Here is a 12,636-nt window from a genome sequence, read left to right as displayed (position 1 = left end):
TGGAAGTTCTACTAGCGATAACCTATTTTGAAGAGTATCTGGGCATTTTCTTGACATTTTGATTGGCTGATCATCTGTTTCACCGTTTTTCATTGGCCGTTGCATTCTTGATTGGAAAAAATAGGTTGGTATTATTCGTACAACTTCCATTTACTGTGGTTAACATGATGTGGATTCCTTCTTTTCCATGGATTCCCTTTTCGTGAAAGTTGAATAGTATTTTAATGTCCTCTTGATATAGTTGTTAACTACCTGAAAAAAAAAAGATGAACGTTGTATGTTGTAATATAACATTCTCTCTCTCTCTCTCTCTCTCTCTCTCTCTCTCTCTCTCTATATATATATATATATATATATATATATATATATATATATATATATATATATATATATATAGGGTGTTTCAAAACAACACCGACGTTTGGGAAGTGATTCCTGACACCAAGATAACACGAAAAGTAGACCAACCTGGGTGCACAAATGCTTCCTTTCGGAGTTATAGGCTGCCGAATACATGAAAAAAATGAACTTTAAGGGTCCATAGCTCCAATACTATGGGACTTACCGTAGTCGGGTCAAGACTTTATTTAGGAACTAGTATGTGCCCTATCCGAATATCCAAGTTTCAGAATCCTGCGATACTTCCGCAACAATTTTTGTAGAGGTAATTGGTGAGTACTTCAAATTGTATTGCCCATAGCCAAACTGCCTCCATAAAAAATGTTGTACGAGTACCTTAGGATTCTGAAACATGTATTTTTGGATAGGGCACATATTAGTTTCTAAGTGAAGTTTTGACCCGACTACGGTATGTCCCATAGTTTTGGAGCTATGAATATTTAAACTTCATTTTTTCACCACACCTATATATAACATTTAGGAGTAGACACTAACTCACGTGTAAGAGTTCCGGCACGGAATAAGTTATATATATATATATCCTAAAGCTATATGTAGCGAACAATAAGAGTAGTTAAATTATTACTGCTATTAACAACTATTAACGTTTCTTAAGGAATGTGATTTTCCTAAACTACTTTACATAACAACGAGTGAAGTTGCACTTAAATGAAAGAGAAACCAATAGTGTGGAGATTGGAAGAGGAGTTGGACAGTAATGTATTGTGTCCCCCCCAATTATTCAACATTTACAATGAAGGAATGAAGGAAGCATTAATGGAAATTGGGGATTTCAAGATTGGAAGGCAGATCATTAACAAGATCAGATATGCGGATGATACGTTTATTATACCTAGAAGCGAAAAAAGGACTACAGGAGATGATTGACAAAGTAGTTGACACTGAGAAACTATATGGAATGAAAATCAACATTGTAAAATCGAAAGTCAAAAGAATATCCCGTGGATTTTGACGAGGGACGCTTATTGCACAAAAGAGATTAGGTCAAGAGTAGTCATAGCCAAAGAAGCATTCAACAAGGAAAGATCACTCTTAACTAGCAGCTTTAATATTGGACTAAGGAAGAAGTTGATGAGGTGCTATATATGGAGCATTGGACTGTATGGTTCAGAGACTTGGACATTACGGAAGTTAAAAAAAGAAATATTCAGAGAGCTTCGAAATGTTGTATTGGAGAAAGATGGAGAAGATAAAATGGACAGAGAGAGTAACAAATGAGGATGTTTGGAAATGGATAGGAGAGAAGAGGACACTTCTAGCCAGCATCCTTCGTAGGAAGACCAATTGGATGGGACACATCTTGCGAAGAAATTATCTTCTTCATATTGCTATAGAAGGAAAGGTGGAAGGAGAGCGAAGAATAGGAGGAAGAAGAACGCAACTGATAGATGATTTGAGAAACAGAAGAAAGTATCGGGAGTTAAAAGAGGAAGCTGAAGGTTGAGAAACGTGGAAGAAAAACTTCCAAACCTAAATTGAAAAAAAAAAAAAGAAAAAACAATCGCAGGACCTGCGGAAAGGCAGAATACTTAATAATAATAATAATAATAATAATAATAATAATAATAATAATAATAATAATAATAATAATATATTTGCCCTGTCTGTTCGACCGTCCGGGAGACACTATCTCAAGAATTACTTAATGCATCACCATTATTTTTCGCCAGAATGTAGATGGCGAAAAGTTAGAAATTGAGTTTCTAGATGGAAGTGACATTGAAACCGGAAGTGCTAGAAATTAACCATTTCCAGTTTTAATGTTGATCAGTATAGAACAAGAACCGTAATAGATAGCGAGAAGAGGTTTTCCTGCAAGGATGAAGCATCCCAAGAATATATTTAATTTCCATCCTTTCTCTACCAAAACCGGAAGTGATAGAAATCCATTACCATTTCCGGTTTCAGAATTGATCTACATGTCAATTGTACATCTTGTAGTAGAATTGATCCATCCTAATCTACCACTACTTCCGGTTTCAGTATTAAATGAAGAATTTATCATGCGATACAAACCAAACTCCATCACGTGGTGTACATGACGTGACACTGTTGCAAGAACGATAAGAGATAGCTAGAAACTGTTTTTTGGAATCGATTTAGCGTTCTAAGAATAGCTACTATCGTCTCTCTTAACTCTATATTCAAACTAGAAGCGGCAGAAATCAACCACTTCCGGTTTTAACATTAATTGCTATAGAATAAAAACGGTAGTAGATAGTGAGAAGCTGTTTTCTGTAACAAATCAATTAAGGGTCCCAAGAATATATTCCATGTCCACTCTAATCTATTACTACTTCCGGTTTCAATATCAAATGAGAAATTTATCATGCGATACAAACCAAACTCCTTCACGTGGTGTACATGACGTGACACTGTTGCTTGTTTATGTGCTTTGGGATTCCTTTTCTTACTGTTATTGGTAGTTGATAAAATTAAAATTACTGGTTGTTATTTTCAGGATCAATAACCGCAATGATTAGTGGTTGTTGATCTCAACAAATCGTTCTTCAAATGTTATCGTTCTTAAAGCAATATTATTCAACGAACTTTAAAACAGTTCGTTACTAAATTCTCTCTCTCTCTCTCTCTCTCTCTCTCTCTCTGTGTGTGTGTGTGTGTGTGTCTGTCTGTCTGTTTGTTTGTTTGTTTGTTTGTTTGTTTGTTTTTTGTTTCTTTGTTTGTTATTTGCGAATTTTGGAATTTTGAGTCCTTCATTAGGTAGAACATTAAAAGCTATCTGAAAGAAGTGAAGGAATGATTCGCGTCACACTTACCGTTCCGAAAATATTGGCCAAAAAAAGTTTGGGTTTCGGGAGATTTAAGGAGCCATATCTCGGGAACCGTAAGTCATAGAGAGATGGTATTGATGTTGGTCAATACCTAAGAGAATAGTGAACATTTTGGCACCAAATAGTAATCGGTTATCACTGATTATATCTGCTTTTTCAGTATATATATACGGTGATAAAAAATGACAGCTCAATATATATCTAATAAATAGATCCCCTAATACGCAAGTTCTAAATATGTAAATGTATTATCTATTGAATTTAATGATATACATTTATTAAGTTCGTTCTGGCAATGCTCTTCGAGCATTCAGAAGTTTTTTAAAATTCTGTCTGATTAATGCATTTACTCATTACATAAGGCATGCATCTGAATATTTACTATGATATGTCTTGGAATATTTTATGTAAATTACAATAGGTTGTTTTTGTATGTCTTGTATTTTATCTTTCTTTTTTTTCTCTTTCATGTACAGCTTCAGAGATTTAGATGACGGTGCAACTATAAAGCCAGTTACATCTCGATATAGAGCTTATGGAAAACCTGTTCCTCGATACATACCTGGTCAAGGAGTATCCAAGTACAAAACTGCACTGAAAAATTTAATTCCAATCAGGAGAGATAAGAGGTGAGTAAGGTTATGGGTAAAAGTGTGTTGCTTTCGTGTTTCGTGTAATATATTGTACAGCTGCCCAATATGGATTTGCCCAACTCATCACAGTTACGTAACTTTTACAACTTGGCCGTGAAAAGTTCGCGGTGGGGTATTTGATAAAGTATTTACCTACTAACTGGACGGCCTGGGTGTCGATCCTCGGTAGGAACAATATGTATTTCCCATTCTACTCTCCTTCCACTATTAGGCTGACCAAAACTACCGTTTTTCAGCTTATTTTCTCACTGTCTTGTCGTTTTAATAAAAAAGGTTAATTTTGTTTCTTTATAATATTGGCAAAAAAAAAATGGCGTTACAGCTCATTTAAGGGCTTGAGCCGCTCCAACGCTATCTGTCAGCAACTGACTGAACTACGAGCGCGTGGTTAGCGCGCGCTGCGTCTCCCTGCCACTAACCGGCGTATTGGGAGCTTTCTAGACCTAGTGACTGTCACGTCTTTCATTCACGTGACTGCCCAGTTTGCCTCATGACACTGGGTGGACGCCGAAAATTTGGGAAGCACTGGCCGCAAATCGAACTCGGGACCGCGCGGACATGAACCCAACGCTCTAACCACTAAACTACGGTGACCCCCTTATAATATTTGTCAGCGGCAAATTATTATCCAGTCATAACCTATGTTCGTTTATCAATAACACATATATAAGTAATTTATATTTCCATGAAATCTTGTTGTTCGACAGTACTCATCGACATCTGAAGTGTATCTCATACGAGGCGTATGTTTCACTGAGTGTGTTGCTTCCCAGTGTCCAGATGACACAGTGGTATAACGGTAGAGCGCCCACTTATGGTGCTATGGGTTCTTGGTTCCATCCCAGGTCATTCGAACTTATGGTGAATAACATCATACTCGTAAGTTTTCTCGGGGTTCGTGTTTCTTCTCGTATCCCATTTCATTAACTCTTCATAATCTCGTTAATTATTAATTATTTAATTCATCATCTCTCTCTTTTACCCTAAAGAACAAATAATACGAGGGAGGATCAAAAACTAAGGTTACAAGGCTGATTCCGGAGTTTCGTCTGGTATAGAGGAGTGAGCAGTGTGCTGTAATTTTGATACGTGGAGTTGGCAACTGTGCAGTCTCAGCCACCCACCGCGTACGGCGCTAGCTGTAGGTAAACATAAATGGCAACTCATTTAGAAAACTGGTCTCACGAAGATGTCCACTCAGTTATTCGATTTCTATGAGCGAAACATGTAACTGCGGCAGAAAAATTCACTTGCAGCTAGTATAGAGGTTTACGGAGAGATTGTAATGTCTCGTCAGCATGTTGCAGAATGGTGTCGAAAGTTAGCGGCTGGGAGAGAAAATGTCATCGACGAGGAGCGCAGTAGTCGATCTAGCATGACATCAACAGATTTGAACACAGCAGTTTCTCTGGGACATCATTGACAACTCTTCCTACAACCTGGACCTCGCTCCAACGACTTTCACCTGTACCCGCACTTGAAGAAGCACATAGGAGGCCGTCGCTTCACTTCAGACGAGGAGGTGAAATCTTTCGTGACAACGTGGCTGAATATGCAAGTACAGAATTTTCACCAGGAAGGAATCTTCAAACTCATCTCATGATGCGACAAGTGCCTTAACCGATATGCAGACTATGTCGAAAAATAATGTAATGTATGTCCTATATGTTGGCTGTATTGGTTATATGAAATAATATATACATGTTTCAGCGCAGGTTTTGTAACCTTACTTTCTGATCACCCCTCGTAGGACGTAAAAGAAGAAATTTCGTTTTATTTTCCAATGTCCCGGTTTTGTCTCAAAAGAAATATGATTTGTCTGTCCAATACAGCCCAGGACTTACAATGTGTGTCTGTTTGTATCTTCCATAATAACTGTCAATAATATTTTCAAAAGCTGTACAAAACATAGGTTATATTTTCTTTGAAATTTTAGACTCGTTGCAGTTCCTTAGGGTTGAAGTCGTTGAGGAAATAATTATCAGCAGATGATATCTATCGACGTGTTGATATTTTTTTTTGTTTCAAAATAACTTTAAGGTTTCAGTTGTCATTTTTCACAAGCGGTGGTAATCAGTTTCGTATACGATATTCAGGACAAAAGTGGCCTGGAATGATTTAGTTTCGTAATCAACAGATTATTCACCTGTCCACTAAGAAACCAATTCCAAGCAACGTAATCTCTCTATGTTCATTTACTAGGAAATAGTAGTGGGAAGACATCTCAGGCTATTAAGTAAGGAAACCTGTGAAAAAAAAAATCTTTCAAAAATGACAGCCATCAGCTTTTACAAGAAGGAAGAGTTGGCGAAAATATTGTAATGTACCACGTGCTAGTGTCTGTAAAGAATGACACCTGCTCCTGTTTGTAAACATCAACCAGATGTATTTACGTTGGACTACTACACCTTACGCGGGATTACTACAAGAAGCAGGTGACTTATCACCAGCACCACCTACAAGTCGCATGACTACATGGGAGCAGCGACGCCACCACCGCCTGGAGCGCCTATGTAACGAAGAATATTCAACGGACAGCCACCATTTTGCGATTGGCTACCCCTCCTCTATCTTGCCTGGAGCTCTGGGATAAACCTAATCTAAAATCCTGTAGTTTGCTGCGATACTCTAGGCTTTCCTTCCACCCGCCTTAACTTGCCCGGAGCTCTGTCGGGATCCCAACCTTAGTTGCTTAGCCTGCTCCGGGGCTCTGTAACTCTTAACCCACCCAGTGCTTGCTTTGGAGCTTTGGAGTTTCCTACGCCATTCTACCTGACTTGCCTGGAGCTCTTTAGAGATCCTGTCCTAGGTCGCACAGTTATCTACCTAATTTCTACCTCATAGTAGAGAGAATTGTATTGAAGTATTTCTGTAAATACTGTTATTATAGAGAACCTTTTTATAATGAACCGGTAGTGGGAGTCGATTCCGGACTCGGATTTACTTAACCTAGCTCTACCTATTACTGCATTTCCAAAATTTTTACAATATAGTTCTTGGAGCAACATTGATTTTTAAATAACGATGTCGAAACTTTATCGCTGAAAGAGTTCGCGACTAGTTTTTAATTGGATGCTTCAGGTGAATGTTGGACTTTATTATTGTTTAGTGTGCATCCTATTATTTCATTAAGTTAGTGAGACATGTGAATGCTTTTGTTCATTTTTCAGTCCGAAAGATGAGATGCCTGTGGATAAAGTGGGGTTCTTCTCCTTCGTCACATTCTCGTGGTTATCTGAGTACATGTACAAGGCCTATAAAAAGGGGCTCACAGCAGATGATCTTCCGTCCGGGTCGCCGTTGGACTCCTGTGAACTAAATGCTCAAAGGTAATCAGAGATATTTCTTTTATTATTATTTTATTTTAAATATTGAATAGATTTTCCTACTTTTCTACTTGAAATAACTTTTGTGTTTAATCTGTTCAAGATTGTTCTTTTATAAATCGAAAAGATCATTGTTATCAAACTAACTAACTAACTCTATGGCCTATGGAACCTGGAGGCTCAATGCCGCATTCACCAAAGCTCTCCATTGACTTCTATTCTTGGCCAACTGAATCCAATTTCTACTTTGTATTTCTGTTTGTGCGAGATCCATCTTAATATTGTCCTCCCATCTGCGCCTAGGTCTTCTTAATAGTCGTTTCCCGATTGGAATTCCGGTTAGAAATTTGAAAGCGTTCCTATTTTCTTTCATTCTGGCTACATGAGCTGCTCACCTAAGCCTCCTGGATTTGATGACCCTAACAATGTTTGGTAAATGGTCTAAATTTTGTAGTTCCTCGTTATGAAGTTTCCGCCATTCCCCATTCCCGTTTCTCTTTGTTCCGAATATTCGTCTCAGGATCTTATTGTCAAATATTTTCAGTGTATGTTCTTCCCTCAGAGTAAGCGACCATGTTTCGCAACCATACAGAACAACAGGCATGATTATTGTTTTATATGTTTTAAGCTTCGAATTCCTCGGTAAGATTCACGACGACAAAAGATTTTGAACTAAATAATAACACGAATTCCCTGATTTTAGTCGACCTTTAATTTCTTCGTGAGACCATTGTTATCGCTATTGACAATACAGTTCATAATACAGTATTATAGGCAAATGTTCGCAACTTAATGTAATTTATGACGTTTATTTCATTAAAAATAAATTGTAATTGAATTGCATGAGTAAAGGTAGTTTTGCATTGGGTGGCGGGTAAAAGCTACGAAGTTTAATTAATACTAACAACCACGAATTTAATAACAACACCAAATTCACATTCAACATTTAATAATTACTACATTCAACTACAATCACCAGCTGAAAGTTGGCTTGTGACATTTGCGTGCAGGAAGTAATACGAATTTGAGACGACCCCACCAACGTATTCTAAATATTTTCACTAAAATCAGTATAATTCATGATACACGTTATTCAGATAGCTGTACAAAATATTGGTACAGAATATTTATTACAAACGTACTTACATGAGTTTCAACGATCGTTTCATTAGCTTGACCATCAGCATCGTTGTTGGAACACGGAACAAACTCCTAGTTACAAATTTGAAAAGTCAACAATATCATTATTCTGCAATAATCATCTGTTTCAATTCAGATTTACAGATGAAGAAAATACAATTTGTATTGTTGTCTAAGTATGTGATATCATTTATCAAGTTGTAAGTTCAGCCTTATGCAATTACACTAATCTAACTAACTACTGCACAGTGGTCCAGACAACCTTCAAACCTGACCAAAACCTCAAAATTCGAAATTATCACAAACATATGAAAGACCTTACACATTTAATGATGTAAGGTTTTTAGAAATTATAGATTTCCGTTCTGCTCCTAAGGGTTGGGCTTACAGTTAGTACTAATATGAAAGATTAAAGTCGATTGAAGAAGGCTATGTATCTATACCGGTAGCAGACCTAAAGTTCATGATGTGAAAACAAAATAATGTTTTGTTGTTAGGCGTCAACAATGATTGTGCAGAACATTGTTACACATTCATCGTTTACGACACACATATAGAACTCTAATATACTTTTATTTACGAGTCAATATGTGGATAAATAAAATTAAATCAAAAACCAAAATTGGTATACTTGATATTGAATTTCATGTAGAGTTTTATTTTGAGTCCAGTCGAGTCCAGTTCTACTTTGTCCTGGATGTGATAGTAGAGGATGTTATCTGTTCGAGAAAAAAACCTATTGTTGCCCGTTTTTGCCGATCTGGTTTGAAAGGCATATTTGTATATAAGTAGGGTAATATTTTTGCGAGTAATATTTAGGCTAATGACTGTTTTTCCTTGTCATTCTCGAAATGTCATACAAAACAACACGAAGAAGGCTTCTACAAGTTCTGTGGAATGTAGAAGTAGACAAAGACACCAAAAGGCAACATCGGATTGGTTTCCATGATAAAGAATCGTCCACCGCATTGACTAGTAAATGTATTGTGAATTCGTACGAGTCAATTCAGTGGACGTTTCTTTCTCAAGAAAACCAATCCGATGTTGCCTTTTGATGTCCTTGTTTCTTTTTACATTCTAATAGAGTTTTCTAAAGAAGACATTTATTTAGTTCGTATAGCCTGAAAAAAAATCTTGGTTTTAAAAGTTAATCTTTTACTTACAGGTTCGAGCTTATGTGGCAAGAGGAACTCGTGAGGAAAGGACCCAAATCAGCATCAGTAAGATCTATAGTATGGAGGTTTATTCGCACACGCATTTTAGTTGGATGTCTTATATATTTCCTCAGTTTAATTTTAGGATTTCTTAACACAGTGAGTATTTAATTTTTATTTTAGTTTTTTTTTTTTTTTTTTTTTTTTTAAATTGTTTAACGATCTGAAGTCAATCAATTAGTTAATAAATATCATGCTAAATTATTCGACTCACATATTTCATATTTAGTTCTTCTTCTTCTTCTTCTTCTTCTTCTACTACTACTACTACTATTACTGCTACTACTACTACTACTACTACTACTACTACTACTACTACTACTAATAATAATAATAATAATAATAATAATAATAATAATAATTGCCTTGCTCATCCGTTAGTTTAGTATTTTTTAGTATTTAATAATAATATATAATAGGCGAAACTGGTATAATGGAGAATATTACAAGAATTATGTATTTAGAAGTTTGTTTCTGGGTTCATTTAGCCTTCAAAGTTAACAGTTACAAGTTGTATATGCGTGTCTGTTAGAAGTATGAGTGTCACTATTAGAAGTATGTGTGTCAGAGTTAAGAGCATGTCTGTCACTGTTAGAAGTATGACTGTTACTGTTAGGAGCATGCCTGTCACTGTTAGGAGCATGTCTGTCCTGTTAGGAGCATGTCTGTCACTGTTAGGAGTATGTCTGTCACAGTTAGGAGTATCTGTCACTTAGGAATACATCTGTCACAGTTAGGAGTATATCTGTCACTGTTAGATGTTTGTCACTGTTAGGAGCATGTCTGCCCGTCTGTCACTGTTAGGAGTATGTCTGTCACTGTTAGGAGCGTGCCTGTCACTGTTAGGAATACGTCTGTCACAGTTAGGAGTATGTCTGTCACTGTTAGGAGTATGTCTGTCACTGTTAGGAGTATGCCTGTCACTGTTAGGAGCATGTTTGTCACTGTTAGGAGTACGTCTGTCACTGTTAATAGTATGTATGTGACTGTTAGGAATATGTGTATTACAGTTATTGGTAGTTGCGTGACTGCTAGGGGAATACAAGCAACAATAGATATGTTTTTTTAGGAATTATATTTCTGAGCTTTGGGCATCTATAGTTACATTAGCCAGTCACGTATGAGGAATCACACTAGCCAGGGAAGTGAGGAAGGAAGAAGGGAATGTTGAAGGAAAGAAACGGCCTGGAACCTTTATGTTGGGTACCATCTCGGTATTTGCCTGGTATGAACAAGAAAACACAGGAGAAACCTCACTAAGGGTGATTGGCCTAAAAAAGCTTTTACAACTTTCCGACCGAGTGTTCGCACCGGGAATCGAACCTGGGACCGCTTGCACGAAAGTTGAGAGCTAGATACAATCGTAGCTCAACAATGTATTCTTTTTTTTCTTTTGTGTGTTTTTTTTTTAACATAAATAAACAAATTATTCTAGCAAAATATACTATCAAGTCGGCGTTCCAAAACATCCCAAAGGTGTTCTATAGGATTCAAGTCAGGACTCTGAGCAGGCCAGTCCATTACAGGGATGTTATGGTCGTGTAACCACTCCGTCACAGGCCGTGCAGTATGAACAGGTGCTCGATCATGTTGAAAGATGCAATCGCCATCCCCGGATTGCTCTTTAACAGTGGGAAGCAAGAAGGTGCTTAAAACATCAATGTAGGCCTGCGCTGTGAGAGTCCCACGCAAAACAAGGGGTGCAAGCCCCCTCCAAGAAAAACACGACCACACCATAACAGCACCACCTCCGAATTTTACTGTTGGCACTACAAACGCTGACAGTTGACGCTCACCGGGCATTCGCCATACCCACACCCTGCCATCGGATCGCCACATTGTGTACCGTGATTCGTCACTCCACACAACGTTTTTCCACTGTTCAATCGTCCAATGTTTACGCTCCTTACACCAAGCGAGGCGTCGTTTGGCATTTACCTGTGTGATGTGTGGCTTATGAGCAGCCGCTCGACCATGAAATCACAGTTTTCTCACCTCACGTCTAACTGTCATAGTACTTGGAGTGGATCCTGATGCAGTTTGGAATTCCTGTGTGATGGTCTGGATAGATGTCTGCCTATTACACTTTACGACCCTCTTCAACTGTCGGCTGTCTCTGTCTGTGAACAGACGAGGTTGGCCTGTACGCTTTTGTGCTGTACGTGTCCTTTCACGTTTCCACTTCACTATCACATCCGACGCAGTGAACCTAGGGATGTTTACGAGTGTGGAAATCTCGCGTACAGACTTCTGACACAAGTGACACCCAATCAATCACCTGACCACTTCAAAGTCCGTGAGTTCCGCGGAGCGCCCCATTCTGCTTTCTCACGATGTCTAATGACTACTGAGGTTGCTGATAATGAGTATCTGGCAGTAGGCGGCAGCACAATGCACCTAATATAAATTAAAAAAACGTATGTTTTTGGGGGTGTCCGGATACTTTTGATCACATAGTATATATATATATATATATATATATATATATATATATATATATATCACCTTTTGATATTATAATATTTAAATAAAAGGTACTGTTTAAGAGGTAGTGAAAATTTTGGGCTATACCTCATTAACCAGTATTTGAGAACAAGACGAATATTTGGACCCAAGAGAAACGGGAGTTCATAACGAGGAACTATATAAGTTATACCGTGTACCAAACATTGTTAGGGTCATTAAGTCTAGGAGGCTCAAGTGGGTAGATCATGTATTTGGTCTAGGAATTAATTCGTGCGGTTGGTACGCAAACATTGAAGCTGTAGTACAAACACAAAATACATAAATACCTTAAGAAAAATATTGTCCATCGCTAGCCACCACTTTCGCCCATCTGTCAGGCAATGTACGGATTCCGTGGCGAAAGAAGTCCTCATCCTTGGAAGCGATCCAGTCAGAGACCCATGTTTCGATATCTTCTGAAGAAGTAAACCGCTGTCCAATCAAATCGTTGTTCATGCAATCGAACAAGTAGTAGTCCGAAGGAGCAACGTCTGGTGAATACGGCGGGTGGGGTAAAACTTCCCATCCGACATTTTCTAAATAGGTTTTGACCGGTTTTGCGACATGTGGGCGAGCGTTATCATGT

General features: G+C 37.8%; 1 protein-coding gene across 1 annotated transcript in view; it reads left to right on the top strand.

Moving 5' to 3' along the window:
• Positions 1-12,636, top strand: part of LOC145684319 (ATP-binding cassette sub-family C member 5-like) — a 181,973-nt gene that overhangs the window by 16,192 nt on the left and 153,145 nt on the right. Inside the window, exons 3-5 of the mRNA XM_081756510.1 lie at positions 3,689-3,841; positions 7,036-7,194; positions 9,497-9,644. Of these exons, the coding sequence (XP_081612636.1) occupies positions 3,689-3,841; positions 7,036-7,194; positions 9,497-9,644 (460 nt within the window). The remainder of the gene's footprint in view (positions 1-3,688; positions 3,842-7,035; positions 7,195-9,496; positions 9,645-12,636) is intronic.

The sequence above is a fragment of the Thermobia domestica genome, chromosome 4, assembly GCF_964235325.1.
Source record: "Thermobia domestica chromosome 4, izTheDome1.hap1.1, whole genome shotgun sequence".
NCBI lineage: Eukaryota > Metazoa > Arthropoda > Insecta > Zygentoma > Lepismatidae > Thermobia > Thermobia domestica.
The sequence above is the reverse complement of the archived record's forward strand: the minus strand, read 5'-3'. Positions and strand labels throughout refer to the sequence as shown.